We start from the raw sequence: 27226 nt of genomic DNA on the forward strand, positions 1-27226 counted from the left end.
AGCCTGTGGACTTGTGGACCTTTTATAGACACCAAGAAAAAGAAGCCTCCATCCAAACTGTCAAAAAGTATCTCTGTGGCATCTCTGGCCAAGAAGATGCTCAGAGGGCTGGAGAACCTCTGCTCTGGAGACAGGCTGAGAGAACTGGGGCTATCCAGAGCCCAGAGAAGGCTCTGGGGAGATCCCAGAACCCCTTCCAGTGCCTAAAGGGCACTTCACCTCTCCAGGAGAGCTGAAGAGGGAGTCCTTGACAAGGGCTTGGAGGGATAGGACAAGAAGGAATGGCTTTAAACTGAAAGAGAGAAGACACACCTAAGATATCAGGAAGAAATTCCTCTCTGTGGGGGTGGTGAGGCTCTGGCACAGGTTGCTCTGAGAAGCTGTGGATGCCTGGAAGTGCCCAAGGCCAGGCTGGACAGGGATTGGAGCAACCTGGGACAGTGGAAGGTGTCCCTGTCAATTTTTTTGTGTGTCCCCAGAAGGGATACAGTGGGATGCACTGGAAGTCAGTGGCTAGGCAGCATCCTCCAGAGTCACCACAGAGGGTGGGTATCTCATAAAGGATAAAAAATAAATCATATGCACACACACACATATATATGTACACACAGAGAAAGAATTCCTTAATGCTTCAGACCACTAACAATCATATTTAAAATCACCAGAAACCACAGCTTGTTTTTCTGAGGGCTGCTCAGAAGTCAAAACCTCTGCAGTAACTCCTGAACCAGACAAAAGCCCAAAGTGGTTTTGCCCTTGAAAGCTGTAGTTTAAATACAATTCAGAAAAGCTATAACTTCAAATTCTCATACTTGCTGTCAACTACTATTTCACTCATGTTGGAATTACCATGCATTCTCAACTGTGCAGCTCTCAACACACTGTCAGAAAAAGAAATAATCACATGAAAATCAGAAGCCTGTAGTTAAATTTTATTTATCAGTTCTATTGTTAAATGACACAATCAAAGTCAGTGGATTGGCCTGTAAATCTACACAATAAGACAGCGTCTACGGTGGAAATCAGTAGAATTTGATATGGTTATGACAAGATGGTATCCTTATATTGGTACATCCCCTATATACAATAAACAGTATACACAAAGAAAATGCAACTAGTCTCTGTAAACCATGCACACCACAGCATAAAAACAAGATGCACCTCCTGCAACAGGCCTCCAGCTCGCCCACAGTTAAGTCCTGTTTACAGCAGTGCCTTTCAGTTTCAAGAGTGAATTATTTTCCCCCGTGAAAACCAAAACATAACTGAGACATCATATTGGCAACTGCAGTTCTCATTTAAAAAAAAAAAATTGCTGTACATGAAGTTATTCTCTTCTCAAAGCTGCTAATGCAGGGTATTGGTTTGCTGCTGCTTTGCTGTCCCCTTGCCCTTGGCAGGGTTGCTGCTCCCAGGCAGCCACACATCAGATGTAAAACCACTTCCAGGTAACTTAGGCGTGGAGCCATAAGATGTTTTTAAAGCCTTCTGCCTCATTTTCTGCCCCCCTGCCTTCATGGTGTATAGAGTATTACAGGTGAAAGGCAACAGTGCAAGTGAGCCCTGTGAGCATCGCGTCCCGGGGCCACAGAGGGCCTCAGTGCCAGCTGGGGAGCACTGCAGGACAAATGTGCTGAGCTTGCTGAAAGTCTGGCCCAAGCCTTGCAGAGGTTTGTATTATTTTGCATAGAGATTTGTAGGAGCCCCTCGCTCTCCCGTGGGTCTGGGGGAGGCCGGAGGGCCGCGGGGATCCCGCGGCGGCTCCGGCTCCGCAGCCCGAGCCCAGCAGAGCCCGCCCGGAGCAGGCTGTGCACCCCATGCACCACACCTCCTTCTCCTCCTGAAACTATGGCTATGGAAAAACTGGCTTCCGTCCTCTCCAGTCCTCATCCGTCATCGCTGTGAAGGGCTCAAGAGCATAGGAAAAAAAAAAAGCCCTGTTCTTATCTGGTGTAGCAAAGATTTACTGGAAGTAAATCCTAATTCAAGTGTAAATCTACTTCCATTGAGCAATTCTCTTTATAATATTGCTGGGATTAGAGAGTTTTATGACTTTTTAAAGACACTACACAAATATCAGCAACATAATTTCATCTAGTTTATACCACCAATTATTAAGGAATGATAAATTCAGCATTATGTATTCTAATGGGTAAGAAAGACTTAAAATGAGACACTGTCACAGGATTGTAACTCGGAGAAGGCTTTATGAAACAAACATGAGAATGTGCTGTAACTTTTCCAGAATGGTTAAAATCATACTGCCCTGAAAAATTCTGGAAACAGTGTCTTATAACGTTGGCATTGAGTTCAGAAAAGTATGTATGTATTTTTTTTTCTTTTTTTTTAATATGAGATAGATCAAGCTTAAAACTCTAAACAGCAGTAGGTAGAAAAAGTTTAAAATTTTAAATATTTATATAACTAGAGAAATTACTTCTATTCATTTTAAAAGCCAATATTATACATAAAACTAGTCGATAATTTTTCTAGACCTTGACTGTTCCCTTCATCGTCCACTCATTAACTTGGTAAATATCATAAGCAGTTGGTGCCCTTGAAAACACATTATTAAAATAAAATTAAGGTAAAATCAAAGGAAAAGGATTTGTTCATATACTGTATTGTGAGAGTATGCTAAATGCTCGTTATTAGGAAATGAGTTTGCTTCCCAGATAGATTTCAGCCGAGCATCATAAACATTTTCCAGCATCCCATTTTGTACTCATGACTAATTTAAGGATTTTTTTCTTTCACTTCTTTTAAATAAATGTCCAAGCAAACATTTCCGATGAGCCGAGATGGCTCCTGTATTCCATAAATAATCCAACAAACCTAAAAAGGACAATTTAATTACACGCTAAGATTAAGTGTTCCACGTACAGTACAACATTTACTGCAAAGGCAACTGCAAAGGCAACATTTTGACCTCTTTTTGCTTCAGACCCTTGAGAAGCATCACTCGTTTGCAGGCTGGGTTGGGCTCTGCTTCTTTTTTCTGCCCGGCAGGTGCCCCCCACTACCGCCGCCACCGCTCCACGTTCCCTGTGTAGTCAGTGCTGGAGCTGTTCTCCCCCTGCTCCCTCAGGTGTGCCTGCTTGGCCCGCAGGATCTTCCGCTGCTCCTGGCGTTTCCGCCGCGCCTCCTGGTGCTCCTTCTGCCGCATGTACTGGTACCGCTGCAAAAACAGGTCTTTTGCATAATCGTACAATTCCATGTCTAAAAAATTGAGGGCCTCGATGCGCTGCTGAGTCTGCCTGTCTATCTCCACGCTGGAGGCCCTCGTGCTGTTGTACTGCGTGAAGGGCGAGATGAAGTTCATGTTGAAAGTCTTCTCAAAGAGGTACTGAGTCTTGCGCTGGAACTCGGTCAGGCCGAAGAACGCCATGCGCTTCAGGTTCTCCTTGGCACTGTCCAGCAGAACCTTATTCCTCTGCTCCTCGGGCATGACCGACAGGTTGTAGCATCCCACCAGGCTGAGGTCGGAGAGCATGCGGACCTGGCGGTTGTTGGCCAGGTTGTAGGGGCAGTCCATGAACTCCTGCAGGGAGCAGCCCGACCAGTCGTCCCCGGTGTAGCAGCTGGGCAGCTCCTCGGTGGTCGGGGACCGGCCGTCGCAGACGTGCAGGGACGCCTTCCACGTCGCTCCGCGCTGGACGTGGCGCCATTCGCTCAGGTACCGGGACACGGGGTCACGCAGGATGGTGATGTAGTAGAAATTCCTGCCAAGGGGAGAGGAAAACAGAGCGTTTAGTCCCCTGTGTCTCCAGCACAGAGCGCATTAACGCTCAGAATCGATACAAACAGGCAGATGCACTTAAGAGGCTTTCAGCAGCCCTGCTGCAGAGGCTCCTCCGTGAGTTCACCTCCACAGGGTGAAGGACGGCTGAACAAACCCCTGGGGAGTGTGAAGGGCTGCATGTACCTGCACACACACAGAGCTGTCTCTGTTTAACTGGTGGTGTCTCTACAGAGGCCAAGGGAGCCCAAGACTCCCCTCTGTGCTGGGCTGTCCATGTGGCACCAGGCTCCTGCTGGTGCTCCAGGTGATGGTCGTGCCAGACCTTGGGAGAATACTTGAAGTATCCCCCAGGATGTCAGCCACGACCCAAGCAGGACACAGGCAGCTCTGGCTCTTTTAATTTCCCTGTACAACAGAGCTGCACTGACAGGTTTCCACAGAGAGCAAAAAGCTGCCCGTGCTAGGTTCCTGATGAGCAGCTGTGGGTCTCACTGCACGAGCCCCAGAGCAGCACTACATCTCTGAGGAAGGCATTTCCTACAGGACCTTTCCTTTCACAGGCCAGATCAACGGGGTGTGCCCAGAAGCCCCAAACCACTTGAACACTAACAAGGACCTTAGCAAAGCCCATGTAAATCCTGTTTTATTCTCCTGCCTTCATCTGATACAGGACTGAAATGATGAAAGAGGAGAGCTAAGTGACTAACAAGAAATTAAAGGATACATTACAGTGTTTTGTAAGAGAAAACATTTTTAAGGGAGGTGCTGGCTTTGGTTTGAAGCAATAGGATAGCAGCACACATGGGGGTCATGCTGCCACAGGGAACCCATCAGGCTACCTGCTGGTAAAGCTGCAAGTTCAACCACAGAACCCAGAGTTCACTCTGGATTGCACATTAATATCCACCATCAAACACCATGCTGTCCACCATCACAGCCTGAAGAGGGACACAGCTCCACAGCTCTTTGAACCTCCACTGACATGACCATGGCCTCACCTGGGTGATGCTGGAGGAACACCATCAGGATACCAGCCATCTACTTAAGCAAATGGAATTAAAGTAGCTCAACAAGCAAATTGTCCTGCCAGGGAAGGCCACTTCTCCAGGAGGAGAACACCAAGGAGTGTCTGCCCGGGAGCCCTGAGCCCCTGGGGTGTGATTGCCATGTCCTTGGTGCTGTGTAAGGAGGAGAAGGCCATTCATTTGTTTTCTCAAGTGACATTGTGACTGGTCACCCTGAAGTCAAACTTTTGTTCCCTGTTGTTTCCTTTGGCAGAAAAGCCACTAGATGTCAATGTTTTACAGAAAATTGTCTTTGAATGGACTAAAAAGTGAATCACAAGCACAAAAAAGATCCAACTGCACAGGGAAAGAAAACCTGGAGAATCACCATTCCTCTTCCTATTTAGAGCATCCACACTCATGAATAATTAAGTGAATAGAAAGTACAATAAACGTGCAAAGCCAAAGAAAGCCAATGAGCCCAGAACAGCATCAGTGGCTGGGAACAACAGCACTCAACAATTGTGGAGCTGGGACACCACAATCAGCAGCACCCCAATCCTCACACTCACCTGGGGTGGTGCTGCTGCCACCCCCTGCTCAGAGGGATTTGGCCACAGATTCACACAGGCAAAGGGAGCAGCAGTCCCTGCTACAATCCCAAGGAAGGTCCTTTTCCACAGAAATGCCATTCAATGAATTCACTGTGAGAGCTGGAGGTAGGAGGGAGCAAGAATAAAGCTCACTTTCATGAGTGAGTGGCAGCTGCTAATCCCACACTGACCCTTGCAGAGGTGGGAAGAGTTTTGCTCTTATCTCAGCAGGTCTCTCGTAGCACTGGAGAACCCACCCTGGCAAAGAGGAAGGGCTTTCCATGAGCACCACCTCAACCAGCTGCTCCAATGAGCAGGAGCTGTCCCTGATTATGCTTGTGCCTCAGGCTCCTTTGATGCAGCAGCAACACAGCCTTGTCAGGATCCCCGGCACGGGGAAATGGAGCCTCTCTGGGACAAACCCAAACCCCTTCTTTACCTTTTGCCAGGACTCCTGAGCCTTGGATGTAGTTTATTGAGACACTGCACTAAAATAATGACCCAACCATACAGCACTAACCTCTACATTAACTACAGCAACTAACATACAGCAACAAACCTCTGATGACCGTGGGGGCAAAAGCAAAGCCCAGCTTACCCCAAGCCCCTTGTATGAGCTGGCCCATGAGCAGTTCAGCTCAGGGGGGAAGGGTGCAGGCACAGGGGTGCTACCAGCTGAAGGAGAAGGCCAAGCAGACCGTGTGCTCTAAGGTCATCACAGAAATCGATGGGGAGTTAATGCAAGAAGGGAAACAAATCCTGAGCCAAGATCGATACAGTGAGCGTTTTATTATAGTTCAAACTCTTCAGCCACTCTCCCTTTGTGCTCCTTGGTCACAGGCGGTGACAAAGCGTCTCCCTTGGCTGCTGTTGTAAAAACAGAAGAATGAATAAAACCTCGTGTGTTGGGGAAGAGGCTGTGCTGTAACAGAGCACTGTCAGCCTGGGCTGCCTCACCTGGGCACGTGTCTCCATCTGTGCCTGCCAGGGAAATGCTGCAGTCCAGGAGACTGGGGGGGATGAGGCTGAGTAAAGATGCCCACTGGACTCTGCAGTGAGCATGGAGGTGTCTGGGCTTCCCCAGCACCCTGAGCTCAGGATGCCAGGCAGGGACACTCACGGGATGCCCCAGCCAGGGCCCGTATCCTCCCTGACCTAAGCACAGTTGAAACAGGGGCTGAAACAGGCTCACAGCTGTTATTCCACCTTGTTACTTCCCAGATGAATCCTGCATTCAAAAAATGAGATGTCTTAGAGAGAGATGCTTTGTCAGTTGCTGGGCCAATCTCAACAATTTTATGCATTTCTCTCCTGCCTATTAAAATTCTACCAGAAGAGGCACTGCCGCTTTTGGGAACATCAGCTTTTGCCCCAAGCCTCTCCTCTGAGTTAGGAATCATGGCAGCTCCAGGAAAGCAGCTGTGCTGCTCTGTGTTCATCTGAACTGAGCTTCAGAAAGTCACAAAAGCTTTAATGCATCCTCAACTCAGAGCCGTGCCAGAGATGAATTCGGCCATCAGCACTTTGAGCATCATTCTGCTGCAACTGAGGAAGACTTAAAGCTTTGCAATTATTTTTAGCTCTGTAGCTAATAGCTTGTTCTTTCTGCTCTCTTACCAAGGGGGTGTTGAGTTCTTGCCCGTTCCTTGAAGCGTGGGCTTCAGAGCCCAAACAACACGCTTGCAGGTAGGGCTCCAACTACTGTGAATTATTCCTCCAGCTCAGAGCTGCACTCACCAGAACGTGGCTTTTCCGATGAACTTGGGGGCCATGAAGCAGAGAAAGGGAGGACACAAAGAAGGCACCTCTGGACACGATCAAAATGTATCTGGACACAACGAGGGCACCTCACAAAGTAGGTTGACCCTGGAGGCATCAGGAATAAGGGATGATGTGACAGTGACTTGCTTCTGGTCTCTCCCTGAGCACTGCTGTTCCTTGAGGAATGCAGAGACTAAACAGTACCACAATGCTGAGTTTGCTCCCCATGCTGCACCTGTTTGCTTTGAAGGATAATCCTGTGGTTACACAGTCCATTCCTGCCAGCCCTTTCCCCACCTCTGCCAAACACAGGGGCAGAATGAGATTCCCTTTCTTCAACCTAATCAGTTTTTTTAAGAATCCTTGCATCAAACTTCTAATTGCAAAATGAAACAAAAATTGAAGTCCAAGTATGGAACTGTGAAACCCAAGGGCATGACAACACAGAATAAAGCCAGAGACTCCAGAGTCTGGAGAAGCTGCCAGGGAAGGGATATGCAGGTACACACACCACAGTGCTCAGGGGGCTCACTGTGTGCAGAACTAAAGTGGTGAGGAGGGGAGGACTCTAATTATGCATTAAAATGGGTCAGAATCTCCCCAAGTCCGAACACATCCCAGCCCCACTGCCCCACTGTTTAATTGCCTGTTGAGGTCAAGGGAGCTGGAGGTCAGATGCTGGCAGCTGCCATGGCTTCAGCCTGGAAACCTGAGCCTGGCTTGATGGAACTATGAGGTAAGGACTGGAGAGGGGAGCTGAAAGCTGAACATCCACTCACCATTATATCCATTAGTGGATTAGTAGGTGAGGGACTGAGTGACCTTTTCCCATTTCTGCTGAGAAATGAGGCTGCAGCAAGAAGGGCTTTGTAGGTTACTGAGGGTGAGAAACCTGCAGCCTTTGCACAGGGAGCACTGCAGCCCCAGAAACATCCCCAATCTCCCCCACAGGCTGTTCCCAGGGGCAAAGTAATGCAGGAAAACACAGCTTCAGCACAGAGCTGAGGAAGCAGAGCTATGATTTCCAGGGAAAGTACTGGGGCAGTCCCATTCACCAAGCAAAAGTAAGGCTATGCTTGAATATGGAGCTGGCTCAAACACACCCATTTGTATCTAGGTCAAGCTCAGCCAGATGGCAAGCCTGGCTAGGATGTTTGGAGTCACAGACAGGGCTTGTGCAATGAATGGGAGGCAATTTTATACAAGTGTCTCCATCTCTTTGAGTGGAGATGGGGGAGGCAAGGAAATTTGTTAAGTTTCCAAATCTCTGTGGGTTTTTTCCCCAGTTCATGGACTTTGTGGTATATTAATGGGCCAATGTGATAGCAAGTTCTGCTCCATCTGGAGATGGACATTTTGAAAGAAAAGTTCACTCTGAAGGTGCAGGGGCAAAGGGATAGACCAGATTTGTGCCACATCCAGCAGAAATGCAAATAAAACAAACTAAAACCCTGCAGCAGAGATTCTGCATATGATGCAAAGGATTAAGGATGGAGCTACTGAAAAAAGAAAATAATCATAGGGTTGGCACTTCAGCACGAGAAACAATGCACAATCACCAGAGCCAGCACAAGGACAGCCATGTCCTTCCCCCCTCCACACAAACTGCTCACGCTGCTGAATAAAAATCTAGAGAGCTCACTTATAACAGAGTAGCCACATACTCATTCTTTTAAAAGCTGAGCAATTTGGGCTTTTTTTTTTTGACATGGCAACTTGTCTCAGCTCATCTGACCATGGGAAGATGCTCCTACGCTGTGGCCTCGTACACAGATCTGAGATCCCATCTCCTTCCCCTCCACTGCTCCCAGCAACTGTGGGGAAATGGTGGAACTGTGTCACAGGCAGTGTCCTGCACTTCTCCCTCATCCCACACCACTCAGAAAACGTCCCTGCTCAGGATTGTTTGACAGCAAAGTCACAGACAACGACGGAAGGTCGGGAAGGCGAATGGTGCGAGTCTCACATTCCCTGTTGTGCTCTTAGGAACCCTCCCCGCGGGCTCCAAAGCTGCTGATGGATTTTAATCTCTGGCAGAGGGTCTCCGGCCGATCAATCACGGCCACCACATCTCTCTGAGAAGTCAAACTCAATTACGCCATGCCGGGCGCCGAGTGCTTCGCTCCCAGAAGTTGAGGTTAATTCCCATCAAGAGTGGCCCACTGAGAATTTGATTTGCTAATACCACAAATTGTTCCTCCAAGAGAAATACTACTGCTGCCTAATTTGTTGGAGTCAGGCATCTGTTTGGAGATCACTCAGAGAGAAGCAAAGTGTTCATTTAATACCGTGACTCATCCTGATTCTTAACAAACTCTGTCACCTAGAGACACAAGCAGAAGGACAGGGGTGAGCATCCTGGTGAGAGCCTCTCCTGCCTCAACCATCCCTGCTTGGAACCTCCCCCCAAAACAAGAATGCCTCTTGCCTGCCAAGAGCTGCTCCTGCAGCATAACTCACAGAGATGAGGCCAAAATACCTGGCAAGTTTACTGAGGCAGTGCTGGAATGAAATGTTTGCATCCACTCTAGACTGGTCCCGGATGCTTCCCAGCAGTGATGTGGATGGCAGTGGCAGCAGTGGAGATGCATTCATGGCCCATGGGTTCCCACAGTGCTGCTCTGCCCCAGGCCTCACAGCCCCACAGACAGGGCAACAAACCCCTCTGGGAGAGGAGCAAGGGGGGCTGTCGAGTTCCCCTGAGCTGCAGGGAGGAGATCTCACTCCCACTACTCCATGGCTGCCTCCATGCCCTGGATCTGGATCTGCAGACTGGCTGCCCACGCCAGGGCCTCCCCTGCCTCTGTCACAGCTCATACAAGGAGGTGACCATGGAGCAGGGGTACTGGAACAGGACTGCTCCCCTTCTCTCCTCTCCCCAAAGACCTCAGGGCACCTCAGGCCCAGCTGGACCCTGGGCTGGCTACTACTTCCTACAAGACCTCTCTTTATTCAAGCATTTAAATGAAACCAAACTTCCAGGTCCACCTCATCCAAAAATCAAAGTACAGTAAAATCTAAATGAACAAATCCCTTCTTCATTAAAGAAGTGATGGATAAAGATTATGGGGAGGGAGAGAAGAAGGAACAAACACCCCTTTCCTCTGCAGCAGCCTGCAAGACTACCCAGACTATATTCCTTTACTCTGGGTCTCAGGGTGGCAGAAGCAAATAATGCATTAGCTCTGAAAAAGGGCCTGGAAGGAAAGGAGATAAGTATTTCAGGGCTGTGAATTAAAGCTGTTAGCAAATGCAAATTTACATTTCCTCTAAGTAATCATTATGTTTTCACTTCTATCAGCACCCAATGAATCACAGAGATGTTTTGTCTAGAAACACTAATGGTGGGGGTAGGAAGCCAGCAGCCTACCCACAGCAACGGCAGCAGGAGAGAAATGCCAGAGAAACCCATAAAAAGGAGCTGGATTTTTCAAGAACAGCAATTACATCAGCCCATCACTGCCCGTGAAATTACCAAATATGAAAGATCTGTGGAAAAAAAATCATTTCAGGCACAGAGGAAGGCAGCGATTTAGCAGGTCAAGGTACACATTCATATATGTGCAGGCATGGCATATGCAAACAAAGATAAAGAAAATAAGGCTTTAAATAAGTAAAAAATATGCAGCCTCACACACACACATGCTCCCAGCTACCCTCACGCACAAAATAATTGTCCACAGCGTTGCCTGCGGAGGGGAGAGCGGCCCTGCAGATCTGCCAGAGTGGTATTAATTTCATAATTGCCTGTATTATTAAGATCTCTGCAGGACACCCCTGCTCACAAGCAATTCAGCAAGAATAGTGACCTTTTAAATTACTTTTTTTTTTCCAGTAGTGCATAAAAAGAGAAGCAAGTTTCTGTTTTTAGCAAACAGAAGAGTGACTCAGCTGCTGGTGCCAGTCCCCAGTCCTCAGCCTCCACCCTGGAGTCTGGCACGGGGAAGGGTGGCAATGCTGGGCAGAGGGGCCCAGCCCCATCCCAGCCACCTGACCTGCTGGATGAAGGGCTGAACTGCCCTCTGGAAACACCCAGCTTCCATCACAGCCTATCTAGAGCAGCAAAGCTTCCCACCTCATCAGCTTGGTTATATGACAGAGGCACCAGGATGGGGAGCAGCAGTGGTGCGGAGCCCCCAGGCTGGACATGGGAGGCAAAATGCAAGGAAAGGAGAGAGAAGGTGACAGGAGGATCAATCAGTGTGTGCCACGCCTCCACGTGCTGGATGACAAGCTGCAGCACGGGTGACACTGGATTTGTGAGGTCTGAGCAGCATGCAAGGCCTTGGCTTTGGAAAGTGCCTTTCTTGCCATGGGCGATTATCCCTTAATAAACAGAGGCAGAGCTGAATTCTGCTCTTAATACACACTAAGAAAACTCAAGGTCTGTGCTATGTCTTTTGAAACACTGAGCTCTGGCACCCACAGAGTGCCAGGAGCACCTTCCTACTCCCGGTGTGAGGAACTGTCCCTGTCCCCTGGAGCTCCTTGAGGAACATCACACACATCTTCCAGGCGTGGTACAGCATGGCCCCGATCACAGAGCTCTTATGGATTCATTAAAAAGCATGGCAGATATCCCAAAGCGAAAAGGAGGCCACTGCAACAGAGCTGGTGAATAACCACAGGATGCTGCTATAAATCAGATCCTTACAACAGTATTTACCCCATCTAAATGCTGCTGCAGGAATTAGTTTCAACGTGTAACTGATATTTCTGCGGTGGCAAAGATCGAGGTTTGCAAAGCCTACACTCCATAAGCAGCGGTTTACAGAGATGGAATAGTGGCAGTTTTTCATTTTCCAGAGTCCACTCACCCTTCCAAGAATCTTAATGCCTCATTGATTCATAATACAGTACATAAAGATTTCATTTTTTCTTGCACACAGTGATATATTATGGAGGCAATCTATTTTGCCACTGAAAAGTTTGCTTAGTAGAGAAATTTGGAGTTTTGACATTCAGGAAATTACAGTCATCTGTAAAGTGCGATTGATATGCCAAGGCTAACATTTTCATTGCACTTACGGAGCCAGAATAACTATGCTAAAATATTTATTACATTCTAAAAAAAAAATCCAACTTCTTGTTTATAAAAAGCATATATTTAGCAATAAAAAAAGCTTTATCCTTATATCCATATACGTTTTAGCTATGTCTTAAATGTGCAAAGCCTCATTCTCTCTGACCAGATGAAAATACTTATAATAATCAAATAAAACCAGTATTTTAGACAGGTTCTGTGTGTGCAAGCAGAGGGCATGACCTGACACGTGGCTGCACGGAGCTGCACAACAGCAGAGACATGAGGCAGGGGCTGTCACAACAAACCTGCCCAATGTCCCCTGGGGCTGTGGACACCTGTCCTGCCAGCCACCAGCCACCCACAGGAAGCAGATCACTGAACCCTGTGTGCTTCATTTGCAAGTTCTGTGGCTAATTCGATCCAGGAGGAAGTGGGTGTGGAGGGCTCCAGTCCCAGCTTGGCATGCACACTTGTCTTCTTTATGAACACATCAATGTGTATTTAGAAGTTGTGATTTATCCTGTATCTTGAGCACTCACTGCAAATCCATAATTGCTGCCTGAATACCCCTCCCAACTCCTCTGTACATGAGAGTAGCTGCTATGGAACACCCCTGCCTCAGCGCTGGAGAAACCTTGGAGCTCCCAAGAAAAAGATCACACAATCAGCCCCAAGAGCTCTGCATCTCCCACAATGGGAAATTAACCCCAGAAAGGTATTTATAAAATCATTTGTTACTATATCAGAGCTCAATCAATTCTCTTCAATAATAGATAAAAGGAGGAGGTTTGGCTCACACGAAAGAACGTAATTCCTTCACAAGCCATTTGCAGATAATCTTCCGTACGCCAGTTAATACATCCCGTGATAGGTTATACAAAAGGGCTTTTAAAAACTAAACAGAAGATACATAGCATATAAAAAAGGCACATTAGTGCAACTTGTATTTTGCTTATCATGACTATTGAGCATACAGAAATCCAGGGAAAATCCTTCCCAGTCTTTCTAAAATTTTGTCAAAAGCAAGCGTCTATTGAAAACATCTTTGCAATGTAATTAATGAACTGATACTAATGTAATTCTCAGCCTGCTGCCAAAAGAGGGATAGAGGAATGGACAGTGTATTTACAGCTGCAACTTCTACAGTTTTAATTTCAGCTCTCATTGATTCCATTGAGCACCATGAGACTGCGTAATGAAGAAATCTGTATCAATTGAAAATACCAAGTGTGCTCCTGCCCCACTAGGGCACTACTGTAATATCATGTAATGGAAGGGGATTCTCATTTAATTGAATTGGAAATGAAACACATATTAGCTAAGAAAACTTAATCAGTGCAATAATATTAAAATGGGCCACTCAGACAAACTATACTGATTAAGTCACTTGCAAACATTTCCGTAATCATCACTGAGACTTGTGGCGTTAATGATTTAAACTCACTTTTCTACTCCAGGGAACAAAACTGCAATTTCATAGCAGACAATTAGAATATTTTAAGCCCTCCATCACACACTACAATACAGTCTCCTGGCAGAAGCACAGGACCTCATCCTGCAAGGATGCATCTTGAGCTGTGATGTACAAGGTCTGCATGGATGCTGGGATGAGGGCCTGTGCTTCTGGGATGTGTGACACGATGCTGGGATGTATGATTGAAGATGGGAGACAGCCCTGAAAGCACCTGGCTGGTTGGGAAGTGTTTCTGAGGCACTGGCTGTGGTTTCTCTGCAGACTTCATCTTTAATCCTGACTTGTTACTGATGGCACACTCTGATGCACCGTAACACACTGAGCTCCAAATGGCTCCCAGGAGCCAGACCAGGAGTTTAAAACTTGTATTCACACACAGTTGACATAACTGGATTTAAAATTTTCATGGAACAGCAGAGTGTATTTCTAGTAAAACTCCGTGGATGCATTTGTTGTGTCAAAGCTCACATGGGAGGGTTTTTACATCAGCTAAACAAGCAAGACTAAGTAAACATTACAAGATGTGCAGAACATCTTGTTTTCCACATCTCCTCGTTCCACTCCAAACATTTAGTAAAAGTATATCTTAAGTCTGAATCAGTGAGAACAATGCCCTTAGAAAGCCATGTTAACAGAAAATGACACTTCAGCCTCTCACACAACAACCCTGAAGAAACCCAGGGACGTGTCCTTTGTGTTGTGCTCAGGACTATCCACGCAGTCCAAGCTTGTGGTGTGCCTGGAAACTGGAGGCTGAGCTGGCAAAATCTCACCAGATGCTTTCCTGGCAGTCAGTGACAGCACATTCAGCACTGACATCAGCTTGTACACATTGCATTTTTTTGGATTTCAGATGCTCCCTATATTTTTAATTAATTTGTAGCATTAAGACATTAAAAATCCTACTTGCAGACAGTCAAAAGCAAATTCAATTCTTCCATCTTTTCAGTGCCATGAAGCAAAGTGGCATCTGAACTGAGGCCACCACAGAGAGGCAACAAGCTGGGCTGGGCAAGGAGAGCAGTCCAGCTCCCCTCTGTGCCAGCTGAAGAACTGGCACTGCTATGACAATGGCACCCAATTCCACTGCCCACGAGCAGTGCTACTTGCTTCATCCTTTAATCTGCTTCTCTCAGTCTGTGGGTATCACACGCTTGGGCCAAGATCTGACCTTCCTTTGAGCAGCTTCTCACTGCACTTCTTGAGCCCTGAGCTCCCTGCCCTCCCTCACCACCCACAGCCAAACAAGCAGGCAGCACACTGAGCCCTCAGCTGGAGGGAAGTCCTGCTTAGACTAGCTGAGAAACCCTTAAAACTGAGCTGATTTCAGCTGAAGCCAAAGATATCCTACCCCTGCCAGAAGGGACATGATAAACCTGATATGATAAACCTAAAGCAAAATAAACCACATGACATGTAGGGTTATTCACTAAGGTCACAGCTCCTTCCAAAAGGATTTGCCATTGCTCCCACGGCCCCAACCTTCTCCTCAAAATATGAAAGAAAAAAAGGAAAAAAACAAACAAGCAAAAAAGGCAAGAAGCAAAACTCTTCTATGAACAGCAAGAGATGGTTCAAAACAGTTTAGTTCCTATCTGTGAGTATCTCTTGAAAGATTTTCAGAAGACACAGTTCTACTTCTCCATGGATTATTTTGGCTAAAAATGTGTGTGACATTTTAATTATCAAGTACAAATGTTACTGCAAGTAAGCAATGAAACAGATGGTGTCCTGAATTTTACAGTACAGCCACAATTTCCAGCTCAAATTTACAGTTCACCAATCATGAGCTTTAAGTTCTGTCTCTACTGCATCTCCCCTACCCATCTGAAACACCACAACCCTACAATGCTGAGAGCACAGCTTTGGGAAAGTTGGGAAATTTTGGGAAATTCAACCCAAGCTCCATGTAAATGTTTCCAATGAGGAAACAAAGTGGAGCACAACTCTGTACATTAGAAAAGCATGGCAGGTAGGAAGTGGGAGAGCACTGAGGAGCTGCCCTGCTCAAGTGAGCAAAGACGTGATCCTGATACCTCCATCTCCATGAAGGACCTGATTTGTTTATCTCATCCTCTTCCTCAGTGAACTCCACTCATATCAGTTATCAGTCCTAAGATTTCCTTCTCTACCCACCTGGAGTACTCAGCAGCTCCCTCAGAGGGTGCCCCAAGGGGAAGGGACAGGATGGAATGAGTGTCCCCTGAGGATCCACCAGTGCCCACATCACCAGGGCACAACAGAATACTAAAGCCAGAAGCTTTTCCATTAACTGTTGGTCTAACATCCTTCCAAAAAACCCTCAATGCTAAAGATCAGAGTTGTAGTTTCACGTGTTTATTTCCCCCCTCTTACAAAACATGAAATATAATTGAAGACACAGGAGCCACACATGTGGATGGGGACAAGGAGGACCTGGGAATACTCATCTCCTGGATTGACAGCACCATGGCAAATGTGGTCCTTGCTCTGAGGAGCTTTGTTATCCATTTCAGACAACACACTGGAGAGAGTGTGAGTCCAGTAACTCCTGGGGAACAGATGTAGCAGCATCCCCAGATTCAAGCAGCAAACATAGTGAGCTTTCAGCTGTCCCTCTTAACTGTGTGTGGCCAGGCTGAGGAGCACATGATGCCCTCATTGAACAGGCTCTTGATTTAACAGGCTCTGACCAAACTGAATCCTGGAAAGCTTTCCTGATACTCCACTCCATTCATCTCCACTAAAAGGGAGCTGCTGCCGGGGCTTACGGCATCAGTGCTGCAATTATGACAAGGAAACATTTTCTGGGAAAGTGTCCCAGAAAGTAATACACTGAACATTTCCTCTCACCACTGGCAGTGCTGAGCAATAACTCCTCTCACTGTTAGCATCAGCTTCGAGCCAGGTCTCCAGGGAAGGGCACCCCTCCTGTCATGCCCTGTGCTGGCACAGGGCTGGGACCACCAGCTCTGCTCTCACCATGCAGCTTCTGCACAACCCCAGGGACACAGAAGTACTCCTGCAAGGATCAGACAAAGGGAGATGTTGCACAGGCCAGGGCATGTATCTTTTGGATGCCAGACTTTTCCCATTTTGCTTTGAAATGGACTGGAGCTTTGGGGGTGGAGGGGCCAAAGGCAGCTTTGCAGACAGGAACAATGCTCAGTCACGAAAGCATTTGCAACAAGAGCTCTGCCTCTTGCATGCAGGTTTGCTCACTGTCACTTAGTCCAGCACCACGCTGGCATCCAGGGTGAAGGTGGCAAGATCTGTGGTGCTCCTCTAAGCCCACCTGGGAACCTCTTCCTAAAGGGAACAAACAGGGCGCTCGCAGATCGGAAGGGACCCGAGCACTGAGCTTGTCTTGGAGCACAGCTGCTTTAACAGAACTTTCCAATGAACTCCTGAACCCCCAGGGAAATGTCTGGGTATTCTGTCCCCAGGGAGAGAAGCCAAAGCAGTGTCCAGTGCCCCCAGGGCCGGGGCACGTGGCCTGGCTGGCAGCAGATTGATGCTCCTGCATTTGAACTCAGCAAACAGGAGCTCCAGAACATGGTGATGTGCATGGCAGCAGCTCGGGCTCTGCTCTCAGTCACACTGGCAGCTGGATTGCTGCGATAAATAAACCTGAAAATGGACTGTCGGAGCAGCAACAGCTTCTTCCTATGTCTTCATCCCTGGAGGGGTTAATCTAGAATAATCTAATTTATTCCCAAATTGCAGGCAGCAGTGTCTTTCCCCATTTAGCAGATTAAGAAACTGTGCTCTACGAAATTTATCTGAACAATTCATTCCCACAAAATTACACTGGGTTTTGAACTGAGATTAATATACTCCATTGTATCTGCAGGCTAAGCAATCCACTGAGTGGCCAGATTAAAGCACAGCTAAACACCACCTGAGTGGGCTTTTCTGGCAAAGCATCCATGCAGGGATGGGACAAGAGCAGCAGGAACCCAGCAGTGACAATGTGAGCCAGGACTCGGGCACAACATCAGCATCTTCAGCTGCATCTCCCCCATCCTGTCATTAAAATAGCAGCACCCCCATAACTCATTTCAACATACTGCAACTAGGCTCCTCTCCACATTATTTTAAACAAAATGACACTTTCTCTAGACACTTAAATGCATCCTGGTCTCATCACATCAACAGAGGAAGCATATTTTTTCTGTTTATGTGAAAGGTGATATTGGATGCATCATACATTGAAATAGTTTGCTGGCTTCCTCTCTTGATGTAAGTAAGGGGAAAGAAAGTCAGAGAAGACAGATTTTAAAGATGTATGCATATGCATGATCATTTTCTAACCTAGAACATTATTAAATTCTTTCATATATTCACGTGAGAACTGCAAAAGATTATGAAAGAAGAGATGCTATCACTCATACTTTCCCAGAGCAAGGATTAGGGAGCTTTTCTTCTTAATAAAAGTGATATATTTAAATACAATCTGTTTGGCCAAACCCTAGTTAGTACTGGCCAGCAGAGGTACAGCTCATATCCCTGCTTTGCAGAAAAAACCTGTCTGCAGGTCCAGCCCAAACACAGGGCAAGACTGGGCAAGAGACGTCACACGGTTGTCAGAGCTTTGACCTTTTTATGGCTATTAAATGCACTTATGCACTTAAATTTCTTCAATTTCACAGGTCTAGCACCCTCTACCAAAAATACACCCCACATGGCCCATCCAGCTCCTTCCCAACCCTTGGAGAGCTGAGCCCTGACAAACCCTGCCTGGGCCATTTCACCCAAAGGCGTTGCAGAAATCTTCTGGTTTGCAAGTGATGCTAAATTCATCTAAACAGCTTTATTTATGAGTGGTGTTACATCCCACTTCTTGGGGAGACAGATCTGCCACTAGAATTGCCTTTTCCTGCCTGCAGAAACTGTAACTCTGCATCAACATTACACAATTATTTTAAAACCACTATTTAGATAGCTCTGTGGTAATGGATATGTACACCAACTCCAGTGCCACAGAATTTGCATAGCAGAATTTTTTATCATGCTTCTTAAAGATTAATAATTTAAAGCAAGTTGTAACTGTGCTAAGATTTAGTCTTATGTTTTCATCACTACTTTATATTCTCATAAATATCCAACATTCCCAAGTACATAGGAATCTGAGAGGGTATTCAAGAGAAAAAACTGCAACCAATATATCTTCCATTTATGGAATTGAACATAAGATCATATTCAAAGTGCTGCATTTACTGACTGATTTTGAATACATAAAATATATAGCCATTGCAAATTCACCTTTCATTGCAAAGCTTTGTTCTTGTAGTGACATAACTTATTGCCAGATTAGAGCCCCAAGTACAGCTGGGTCATTTTTTGTGTTCTCCATTCCCACAAACACGACTGGGAGAGACAGGTCATGCTCTCTATCAAAGTTGTGCTTACCACACAGCAATATTGCAACACGTCCCATTAGAGTTATGTCTGCTGAGACTGTGAGCACAGACTTGGCTGCAGGCACCTCCTAATGGAATTACATAATTGGAGGCATGTCATCTAAATCTGAACAAATTGGATTCCCTTGTCATGCACTATTGAATCAGAACGGGAAGAACACTCCATGCTGTTATCTATGGTAAACCAACGGTGGCAAATCCAGCGTCACTAATATTTTGATAATGTGATGTTTATTAAAAATGGGGAAGGGAAAAAAAAAAAAAGTTTCATGTAAGGCATGTCAAAATCATGTTGCATTTAAAAATGAGCTCATCCGAGCTTGGTTTCAGACTGGGAATTACGTTAACGGCTTATGACGGTTGGGATGTTGAGAAGACGTAACTGAAGAACCACACGAGGCTGGTTGCCTGTAGCAGCCAGGGAAGTGCAGACAAGGATTTGAGACAGCCCCCAGCACCAGCTCTGCATCTGGCAGGAGTGACAGCCACCAAGGTGTTTGCTCTGCCACAGCCCCTCCCTGCCCAGTCTGTGGCGGATCACAGCATTAACATTCTCATCCTGCAACTGAATTCTCCAGCCCTTGCAATTCACAGGCATGCCCTGCTTTTCGTTTACAAGTATATCAACTTTAATTTGGAATTACTGGAGGAATCATAACGAGGGAGCAATAATTTTGAGCACACTGAACTGCGCATTCAGGGTGAATTTTCACTGAGCGCTCAGCTCGACCTCCAGCTCTGCACGTATGAAAGAACAGAGGCATTAATTACATTACCAGAATCACTAATCAGCTCATTGCATCTTTACATTTCATCAGCTAAATGCTGGTGCAAAATGAGAGGCTTTTTTCCCCCATAATTCAGCTCTTCAAGCCTCACCAGGATACTTCCATGAGCACATGGAATGAATTCATTAACAAAAACAGCAAGAAAAAAGAAACTAAGAAATTAATTGTGAAGCCTTACAGAATTCATGGTTCTCACAGTTAATTAACTGTGGGGCAGCTCGGGCTCCTGTGTCCACACCAGGCCACCAAGGCACCTCATGGATGAGCTGGTCCCCAAGGCAGAAGTGATGAGTTGGAAGGGCAGAGCACCCACCCACTCTGGCCCAGGGTCTGGGAGGGCAAGAGGGGTTGTTTGCAGTATGACTCTCCTGGGGCTGGCACACTGCAGAAATTCAGGTTTCAGCATGCCAGCTGCATGTTGGCTGCACACTAACAGTGCTGCTCTGCCCCAGCAGCACTGCAGCCCTGCAGGACTGGGCCAAATGCTGATTTATATTCGGCACGAGGGAGAAACGCTGTCAAATCACCAAATTACCTCAAGTTGTGAGAGCACACAGCAGGGGGAAAGTGTTAACTACCTAGTGAGCCTCTGCCTGTAGACCAGCATGGAAAGGAGTCAGGTGAACATTTACTGAGCTCTGGGGGCAGAGCATGCTCCCAGCTGCAGCACAGGATCACACCACAGCCCAGCAGGATCACACACAGCCCAGCAGGATCACACCACAGCCCAGCAGGATCACACCACAGCCCAGCAGGATCATACACAGCCCAGCAGGATCACACCACAGCCCAGCAGGATCACACCACAGCCCAGCAGGATCACACACAGCCCAGCAGGATCGCACACAGCCCAGCAGGATCGCACACAGCCCAGCAGGATCGCACACAGCCCAGCAGGATCACACCACAGCCCAGCAGGATCACACACAGCCCAGCAGGATCGCACACAGCCCAGCAGGATCGCACACAGCCCAGCAGGATCACACCACAGCCCAGTAGGATCACACCAAAGCCAGCCCCACTCTGCAGATGTACGGTCCCACCTCGGCAGCCCCTTGCAAAGAGACCCCCAAAAAAGCTGTATCCCTAAAATGTGCGTAACTCCCTGGTCTAAAGGGCCCTTAATCTATATGGACAAAAGAACTGCTTGAAGAACAAGTGCTTAATCCAACACCAATCCATCTTTTGTTAATCTGCAGCTTCAGCCTTTTCTGCCACCACATTGTGACCTGTCTCCTCACATGCCCATCTTCACAGAGCTCTCTTCCTTGATGGCAGTGCCTTGCTCTCCTTGGCCAAAATGATCCTCTAAAGTGATTGTCACATATGCAAAAGACCCGAGAGCTAAATTACATGATACACCCTCACATCTTCACAGCAAGCGCCAGCCTGTCTTAAAGCCTCAGCACATCTCGTTCCACAAATGACCTCAGCCATGCTGCTGAGGCTGAGTCGTTGCAGGGCTCGGTGACACTGCTGTATCCTCGAGTGACACGACTGACGCCACCACACCACAAGGACTTGACTCAGTCGCGCTGCAGGGAGGCTGCTGTTTTGGCAACAAACCTGGAACTGAACTGTGGACCTTCAGGATGGGCAACAACAGGTCTGTTCTTGGCATTAGAGCAGGGAACTGGGGCTGACTCAGGCTTTCAATCTGATATGGCTTAGAAGGAGCCATGACAAACATCCCCCGGGGCAGCGGTGTGGAGTCAGGAGGACTCACCACCTTCTGCAACACCAGCTGCTGAGCTGAGCCAGCAGAGCCCTCCAGCCACATGGGCTCACCACTGCATGACAAAACCCCCAGAGCACCACAGCAAGAGAGGGGAGGTGGGAAGGGCACACCAGGATGCTGAGCAACAGAAATGTCCTCAACACACAGGCAAGAACAACATCCACTGAGCTGGGAGACAGCAGCACAGCAGATGTGAAGCTGTACATACAAACAACATCATTAAAATCAGTATTTTAACTTCCAAATTGTAGGATGCTCCTACATTGCTAGCAGCAATGTACAAATCCACCTTTGCTACCTGACAGGCATTTCCACAACTCTCCAGGGCAGCTCCAATATTCAGAAAGAAACCTTTATTCATCCACAGAGAGGTTATGAACCACATTCTTGCATTCAGCCTCCTTTGCTTTAGAAGTATCAGCTTGCAATTAATACAACTAATTAATATCACTAATTAATGAATTGAAGCAAGGGCAGGGAGCTAGGAGAACATTGTTTTTGATAGCTGTGAAATGGACTAACAAGAGCCACCTGGATAATTACTCCTCTCTTCAGGAGTTTTTAACTAGTTTGATTTTCCATCAGAAAAGCTCCTGCGAATATTTAAAGCAAAAAATTGTAAGAAAAGAATAAAAAAACTGCTATCCAGTTTTGCCAGTGTGACTCATCTTTCCCCCACAGAGATGCAGTCAGGTTTTAATGGACATGAGGGAGTCCAGATGGGAAAGGGATGGCATGTGCTCCAATTAGCAATCACACCTCTTTAAAACCAACTGACCATGAGACATAAACCCCCGAGGAGGAGATCCTGTCAGTGCTCATGGGGATGGTTTGCCTGGAAAGGACTGTGCTGGAGTAGGGGTTCATGCACAGGCGTGATGCTGAGCTGGGGAAGGAAACACTGAAAAACATCCCCGTGGTCTCCACAGGACCTGATTTTCCTCCTTCATGGCCAGAGCAACCTTGGTGTCTCCCTTGGATGCTAATTTGGGCTGCTGGTCACCCAGCCTACAGTCATGCCATGGCTGGAAGAACACCCAAAACCCACACCTGAGACAGGGCTGGGGTGTATCTGTGTGGAGGGATGGGTTACACAGTAATAACAGCTGGCTGGAATAATAAATTAGCACCTAATTAACAGGAGTGTTGGCTGCAAAACACTGAGTTAATGGAATAGGGAAAAAAAAAAAGGCAAAGAGCTGGTGCTGTGAAATAGGGAGATTGCTTTAGAAGCTGCTTTGTCAAGGACGTCTTCGAAGTGGAGAGTTTAAAAGCTGAGGGAAGAAAAGTGTTTTTGTGGGGGAAAACTTGCCCAGTCCTTACCCAAGGTCAGGATTTGTTTCCCAAGCAGGCATTAGTCGCCAGCACTCGCCAGACTCTCCCTGTCAGGTAGAAAAAGGGGCTGTAATGTCTTTAAGTTGTATGCCAGAGGACAAGGTAAGCATTTGGGATGCAGATAATACAGCCAGGACAAATATTTATTGGGTCAGTAGTCGCTGGTGAGAAAGAGGAGCTATAAAGTGGAGATAACAGGGAATAATGCTGCCACAATGGGAAACTGCACTAATGACTTAACAGCTCTTTGCACCTCTCCACAAAAACCTCCTAAGGGAAAACTCCTATTCAGTGCAGAGGAAACAGCGGTATAAATCTGCTTCCTGCTACATCTGACCCCCTCTGCTCTCGCAGCTGCTGCCAGACCAGCTTCTGCCTTATTTTACTGGGCTTCTACCCTGGTTTTGCTCCCCTTCTCCACACAAACCAACATAAATCCTCTCCCCAGCTCCACGGCAGGTCGCAGCAGCCCTGGTGGAGCAGAGAACCCTCCCATGTTCTCCTCTGAGCTCGGGGACAGTCCCAGAGGGGACATCAGACCTGGCGCAGCAGCAAACCCCAAACTGCACACTCCCCAAACCCCAGCCAGCTCTGCAGGGGACTGTGCAGGCGAGGCAAACACAGAACAAGCCTCTCTTCTAGGTAGGAGACACTAAGGACACAGTTTACATAAAAGTGCCGTTTAACTGTCTTTAATTAATATTCCGAACTACACGTCAGCCTTTAACACACAGCAGGATCACGGTGAAAGATTTATGAGATTGGTTCACCTTTTGCAAAGTGCTGCCTTGGGTCATCAGCACAAACTTATCATCAGCCCACACCACACCAGTGGGGAGCTGGAGCGAGAGGGGAAGGGGAACATCTGCACGAATATGATGTGACCTACTTTTACAGTAATTTGAATGCATATCTGGGAAAAAACCCCACCCTCTAAAATTTTAAGGGAGAATTATAAATCAAAGCACGACAGTAAACAAGTCGTTTGTGAAGTCGTACTGTCTACTCAATACAAACAAGAGATTCATCAAATAATAAAATACTACTTTAGAAGAAAACAAGCACAATTATTTTATAATTATGGCCGCTCCAGTCTTCTGAGGGCAGGAAACCTTCCTACCTCTATAGAATCATAATCAAGACTCATCAAAGTCCTGTAAAAGCAAATCAATACCTGCTGTTGGCAGGACGAGTTAATTAATACCAGACTGCTCTCCTGCCTGGCTGTCAGGCTGATGGTGCTCAGCACAGCTCTGCCAAGATGCTCTATGAAAAACCATCCAGCACCACTTGGCTGCTGGTGAGAAAGGATGCCATCCCTGAGAGTCTGGATGTAGGGGCACCGGGGCTGTGCTCTGCTTTGTAAAGGACACAGACATCAGGCTGTTCCAATCTCTAAAATGCAACCGACTCCTCACTCCTCTGGATCCTTATTTCCATCAAGCAGGAGACTCAGGCAGCACCATATGGCTAATTTTATCAAGGGAACTCAAAGCCATGTCCTTTTCACCACTACTGCACTTGTGGAGTTGGTCCCTGGTGACGTGTGGTGATCTGAGGTGCTGTGCCACCCCCACGTCACACATGCCAGGGGGAGCTGGCTCTTATCAGGTAACTTCACACCACCAGCAGTGGTGGCTTAACACCCTGCCAGGGACTTCAGAGGTGCCACTTCAAATGTTGGCTACCAGAGTGCAAGCTTTCATCTTTCCACGGCAGATTCACTGCAGCTCTGTGCCTTTTACTGCATGACTTCCTTCTCTTTTTTTGCTTATTAGGAGACCTTTAAAATGGAAGGTTTGTCTGCCCTCTGTGATTAGCAAAGATCTCACAGCCTCCCGAAAAGTGCAGAGAAAATTACAGCCAAGAACATGATAGCAGTTAGAAGCCCAGAGCAGGAAGCAGTGAGACACACTCAGCAGATTGCTTTGAAGCAAAAGCTCAGTAAAACATTATTAAACTTATTTTTAGTCTAATTTTCTAAAGAAATCAGCCTCTTACAAGCACACTGTCTACCTCCCTCCTCTCTCACCATACTCCTCGTAATTTTTAAATTGGTTCCTTTATCTGGAGACTCCTCCATCAAATTGGGGTGGAAGATAAATAAGCATTGATAGGGATACAGGGGAAAACACCCAGCTGGCTATGGAGAGCAGGAGCTGCTGGGAGCTGCAGTTGGCCTGACAGCAGCAGTGTCTCCTGTCACCTGTGCCTGAGATGAGATGGACATGCACAGTGATATTTAGCATGGAAGGCTGGCAGATGCAGCAGGGGCAGAAGACAGAGGTACTGCTTGATGGCTTTGCTGAAGAGCAGCATTCACCACGTCCCAAGAGTGCCAGTGACGTTTTACAGACCTCCTGCCAAGAGCAGCTGATATGTCATCTCAAATCAGGCATAAAAATGGGACAAAGATGCAAAATGCCAGAAGAGTAGGAAAAGCCAGTTCTGCTGAGTGCCACTGCTGATATGCTTTTATTGTTGTTTAATGGTTTTCTTGGATCAAACAAGGGAGAAGATACAGTGTGCTGAGAGAACTGGCTGTTCCCTGTCACAAGGAAAAGGCATCAAACACAGAGAAGGGCTCAGCAACAAAAATACGTGGGTCAGAAGAGTACACACACAGGAAAAATGGGTGAGGAAACTGGCTGCAAGGTAACAGGAGTGCAGGAGTAGAGCTGCCAGCCAGCAGAGTGCCTGCTGGAGCCAGGACCAGATCGTAGGTGCCAGCATTTAGCTGGGAGAAACAGCTTTTCTCTGCCCAGTCAGCACAGACTCCACCCGGGTCAGTGTTTTACTAAGAGGATGAGGAGAGATTGCAGGTTATTAACTTGCCAGAGGGCTAAGTGATGTTAAAATCCATTGCCGGAGCTCAGGTAAGTGGCTGGCTAAATACCCCCCCTGCCCAAAACTGCCTGGTCCATTAGCAGGTGCTGCCATCATTGGAGAGCAGCAGGGACAGAGATCCACAGGGATGCTGCTGTTTATAAGCCAGCTCTCATTCCAGTGCAGTCTCTGAGCAGACTGAAACAGTGCCAGAAAGTGAATGGTCAGGAAAAGGCTCCACCATCTACACCCACCACCCCTTTCTTTCCACGCACCCATTCCTTCAGGGAGCAGACAAGGACAGGCACATTGCATACTCACACTGGTTTCAGCTCATTTTATCCCCTTCTCTCCCATTCCTTAGGTTTGGTTCTGCTCTGGGATTTAAGTACGACCTCTCCAAACCTTCTGGGACCAGCAAGGGCAGCCAGTCCCCAAGAACACCCAGCATACTCACACACATCCACAGGCTTTCTACTCTTCAGAGCAGGTTCACAGCACTGCCAGTCTGGCTCCCTGCTGCCTCTGGCTGAGGAAGAATGCAGTGGACATCACTGCACCATTCAGCATCTGTTAGGGACTTTGCTTCAAACACTTCTCTGGCAGATGTGGCTGAGAGACCCACATTATCCATGAGAGAGATGGAAGGAGCATGGCAAAGAGCCTGGGTGCAATTTGTCTGCAAACAGCCGAGCATCCCACTGCAGAGCTGGCTGACCCAAGACAGTTTGCTATTTCTGTGCGCTGTTTTCTGTTCTAAATAAACCTCTCCATGCTTTTCTGCATCCAGACAGGGAGTCTGGATACACACCCCATTTCCCTGTGGTGAGCAAAGGGGGTCTCCCCACAAGTACCTGCACCAGGCAGCTGGTGAGGGGTAAACTATTCTGTAGGCTCAGGATTTATTTTAGAAGATGCTCTGTGCATTCGTGGCTTTGTGGTGCTCCAGGAGCCAAAGGCAGGAGGAAACCTGCCCCTGCACAGCTCCAGCCTGGTAAACAGAAATCTCCAGCCTCTTCTAGGTCAGATGCCCATTTGTTCTCAAAACTAAATTTTGCATCGATCTATACAGTAAAGGCAGCATTTTTTGCTATCTGGGCATCTTCCTTGTCTCTGCTTTAGAGAGACAACAGCTAGAACAAGCTGAAGAAATAGAAAGGCACAGTGCAAGCACACTGCCAGTGAAGCTGCCAGAGCAGTGGGGCAGCCCCAGGCTGGGACGAGCCCTCGGGAGGAGCAGGGAAGGAGCACTGCTCCCCTCAGTACCAGTGCAAGCTCCTTGCAAGCTTGCCAGTCAAGCCTTCCAACCAGACAATCACATCTCAGGTACAGGCTTGGTGTCCTGTGCCAAGACCCCACAACAGACCAGTGCCCCACACAACTGCACTCACACTAGAGGAAATGATCTGATTTTTTTAAGAAGCAAGTTCTTGGACTTGGCAAGCCAAGCTGCCTTGACGTATACAAAGACCAGACTTTGTATTCTTGCTATTTCAGGCAAAAATACTTCCCAACAATCCAAACATCTCTCCAAGCA

General features: G+C 47.2%; 1 protein-coding gene across 1 annotated transcript in view; it reads right to left on the reverse strand.

Annotated features, from left to right (window-relative positions):
• Positions 1–922: 922 nt before the first annotated feature.
• The window catches only part of HS6ST2 (heparan sulfate 6-O-sulfotransferase 2), a 128376-nt gene continuing 102072 nt past the window's right edge, over positions 923–27226 (reverse strand). Inside the window, exon 2 of the mRNA XM_041396650.1 lies at positions 923–3722. Within this exon, the coding sequence (XP_041252584.1) occupies positions 3020–3722 (703 nt within the window). The 3' untranslated portion in view covers positions 923–3019. The remainder of the gene's footprint in view (positions 3723–27226) is intronic.

The sequence above is a fragment of the Onychostruthus taczanowskii genome, unplaced genomic scaffold (genome assembly GCF_017590055.1).
Source record: "Onychostruthus taczanowskii isolate IOZ18803 unplaced genomic scaffold, ASM1759005v1 scaffold13, whole genome shotgun sequence".
In the NCBI taxonomy this organism is placed as follows: domain Eukaryota; kingdom Metazoa; phylum Chordata; class Aves; order Passeriformes; family Passeridae; genus Onychostruthus; species Onychostruthus taczanowskii.